Here is a 3,301-nt window from a genome sequence, read left to right as displayed (position 1 = left end):
TCGAACATAGACTTTGTGTCATGATGTTAGGTGTTCTTCATGCTTTGTGCTTATAAAACCTTTGTTTCCTCTCGTCTTTGTGCCTCAGTACTCACGTATGAATCATTTCACAAACGATGCCATTAAACTGGCACAACTTTGTACAAAATGCAATTTTAATTACACATTTGGAGTTGTATTTACCCATTATAATAGATGTGTATGCAGCTACGTAGGTACTTACCTATATGGTTGGAAACAGTTCGTCGGTGTAACACCAGATTTCTAGTTCGAAACCGGTCCTCAGATCCAGATAGAACCGGCTCGGAAACCTGTTCTATTAAATCTATTAGGTACCTACTTGTTCTGCCTATGAATACTGGGCTACAATATATTTTTCATTTTATATCTCTGGTGTGTGACTATCATTAATTCTCCTTCCAGTGCAGGTAGTTATCAGGTTTTTTTTCTTATTTATAAACCAACCAATCTACGGGATGTTGTTATCGTTCTATCAGCTTTCTTCATGAGGTAGGGATAGGGAAAGGGCGAAGTTTCATTGAAACAAAATCATTTTCATTATTCAGTTGTATTTTTTCCATCATCAATAATTTCTACAATTTCCTCTTTACTTTCTATCAAATAAATATCAATTATAAACAATTGATACATTTATTATTATTGTTAGTTTTACTTATATCGACATTTCAAGTTTAGAATTAAAATGTTTTTGTTGCATTTTTAAAATGTTTATGTTGATGAAAGTGAACTCTAGACTATGATATTGTGCGTTTGAAACACTGGACCCTACAAACATTTAGATTTTGTTTAAAAACGGTAAGTTAGTCTATTGAATTACATTTAATGTAGTAATTACACTGGATGAGGAAATGCATTGTCGTGTAACATCAACATCATTACATCATACGCAACCGTTAGTATATAAAGTTCTCTCATGTACGACCATCACTGGACTACAATAATACGCAGCTTCGAGCGGCGATAAAAAACAAGTTTGAAGACAATTACATTTTTATTTTAACTTAAATAACTTAATACTTCTAATAACTATAATAATAACCTGAGATCTTTGCAATATATAAATAAGCGGGTCGGAGCGGGAACGGGGAGCGTCCCCCCGCCCCGCGCCCGCCCCCTCGGCGCGACTTATTGCCTCCGACCGGCACCACCGACCCTATCTGCACATTGCCGGTTCATTCATAAACATCTTTCTTTCATTAAAATTTTACATTACAAAAGTAGTATCACAAACAAATGTACGAACTAGTACAATTACGAAAAAACGTAGACAATATCTCTGACCTCCTCGGAGATCATCTCTAATAAATACATACGATACACGAAATTGAATACGAACCGATCTACAACTTCAGAATAGACTCGAACTCTAAACAAAAAAATAATAGCTTAACACTAAGATCGTTCAGGGCATCAGTTACACGCGCGAGCTTGAGATCAACGGCACGCGCCGGCCCCGCAGCCGGCCCGGCACGGACCCGCGCGGCCCGGCGCGGCCCGGACGCGGCCCGGACGCGGCCCGGCGACGGCGCGGCGCTGCGGTGGGAGGGACGGGGAGATCGCGCCGCGCCGCCACCGTCGGCGTCGCCCGAGCAACACTTCTCTACATCTATACATATCACGCTGTGCTTTTTTTTCTCTTATTAAAAATATATAATAATAATATACATATAGTAATATTGATATTTGTTAAAATAACGATACGTAGATATCGAGGAGGGCAGTCAGTCGGCTCGCTCGCACCACGCGCTATCACAGGGACTCACTCGTCCTGGCTGCGGAACAGCTTTTTCTTGCTTATCGTGAACTGGGGGCTGATGATGATGGTGCCGCCTCGCGTTAAGTTTCTGTTGACAAAACACACCCTCATTAGTTATCGGTGTTGCCAAGCTAGATATCGGTAGAGGAGTGGTAGATAAAGAATAACAGAATATTGATTAATGTGCTCAGTTTGATTTTTTTGGAAATATAAACGTGAAACTCACTTTAAAAATTGCGGCAACATGCTGGTCCAGTTGGTAGCGTCGTGTTCAAGATGTAGATGGATCTCGTGCGTGGTGAGCGTGTTGGGGTCCAGCTTGAAGGCGGCGAGGCGGCGGCCGGCCACGTCCACGATGAGGGCGGCCCCGCGCGCGCCGCACGGCTCGCCCTCGGCCAGCGCCAGCGCCTGCCGGGCCGCGCGCGCCAGCAGCTCCGCGGGCACCAGCACCTCGGCCGCCGCGAGCTCGCTGGCGCTCTTGGCCGCCCTCAGCTCGCGCTCCAGCCGCGCCGCCAGCGCCGCCTCCGCCGGCACCGGCGCCTCCCGCCACGTCGGTCCGCTCCAAGCTATAACAATAGAGAAATGAGGTTAAATATTGTCGTTATCACCGCCATTGTTAACGATTAGGGCCATTGCACATCACTAGTTACGAAAGTCTTAACCCTTTCTTTGCCAAAATTATTTCTAAACTTTTAATTTTCAAATTATAAAAGAATTAAAAAATCATTTTTTTAAATGACGAACCATATTTTTTTACCAATATTTAAAGGAACATTTGAATGAATACAAAATTTTGAATCTTAGTAGTGAAACAGCTGGGCGTCAGCTGATAGCCTCGCTCGAACGCTGCAGCGATTAGAAGGGAAAGAGCTACGCATAGCAACAGCGACGCTGCCTTGCGGTGGTAATAGAAAGTTGACTCACCTTTCTCACTGTTGAATCCGACATTAAACTGATTGGTGACCGGAAGTATCTCCATGTTTTCCAAATTTTTACTTATATTGTACACTTTTAATCCAAAAAATTAAAGAGTTCCGTACCGGAACTTTATATGCTAGAAAAATATCACAAGTCTCTTTTGTACTGCGAATTCGCACTGATGTAAAGCCGGCTTCACTACCGGCGACTAGTATATCGTGTTAAGAGATCGACGGGAACTGAAAAACTATCCGGGCTCAACTCGACCGCATCAGATTTGATCTCGTAACCACAGGGCTTCGTCACTTGCCCTCGGCGTACGGCTCGACCCACCCGACCCTGTCGCTTTCTGTGACGGACTGACGAAACAGGGAAGCGACTGCAGCTTTTATAGAGAGCGGTTGCGGGAGGTGCGCGGGGCATGCGGGGCGGGCGGCGGCGGGCGCCCCGCACGCCAGTCCGCGCCGCGCGTCGCCCCGACCGCCCGCTTGCCGCCGCGCACCGGCCGGCTTTCTTTGTTCTATCGCGACCGGCATCCATTATCGCCATAATACCGTTTACCTACCAAGAGTGATTCCAAATCGAAAGCTTTACTTCTATCCCAAA

General features: G+C 45.3%; 1 protein-coding gene across 1 annotated transcript; it reads right to left on the bottom strand.

Annotated features, from left to right (window-relative positions):
• Positions 1-552: 552 nt before the first annotated feature.
• Positions 553-3,072, bottom strand: LOC119693450 (protein charybde). Its single transcript, XM_038116943.2, has 3 exons — positions 2,702-3,072; positions 2,004-2,343; positions 553-1,865 (listed from the first exon to the last, which is right to left on the bottom strand). The coding sequence occupies exons 1-3, from the start codon at positions 2,754-2,756 to the stop codon at positions 1,781-1,783; spliced, it is 480 nt and encodes a 159-aa protein (XP_037972871.1). The 5' UTR covers positions 2,757-3,072; the 3' UTR covers positions 553-1,780.
• Between the last annotated feature and the right edge of the window lie 229 nt (positions 3,073-3,301).

The sequence above is a fragment of the Plutella xylostella genome, chromosome 3 (assembly GCF_932276165.1).
Source record: "Plutella xylostella chromosome 3, ilPluXylo3.1, whole genome shotgun sequence".
Classification (NCBI taxonomy): Eukaryota; Metazoa; Arthropoda; class Insecta; order Lepidoptera; family Plutellidae; genus Plutella; species Plutella xylostella.
Note: the sequence above shows the minus strand (reverse complement) of the source record. Positions and strands in the feature narration are given on the sequence as shown.

Coding starts and splice junctions, on each gene's coding strand:
- LOC119693450 (XM_038116943.2), bottom strand. CDS start 2,756: ATGGAGATACTTCCGGTCACCAATCAGTTTAATGTCGGATTCAACAGT. Junction 2,344..2,701: donor CGGATTCAACAGTGAGAAAG/GTGAGTCAACTT, acceptor CTATTGTTATAG/CTTGGAGCGGACCGACGTGG. Junction 1,866..2,003: donor ATGTTGCCGCAATTTTTAAA/GTGAGTTTCACG, acceptor TTTTGTCAACAG/AAACTTAACGCGAGGCGGCA.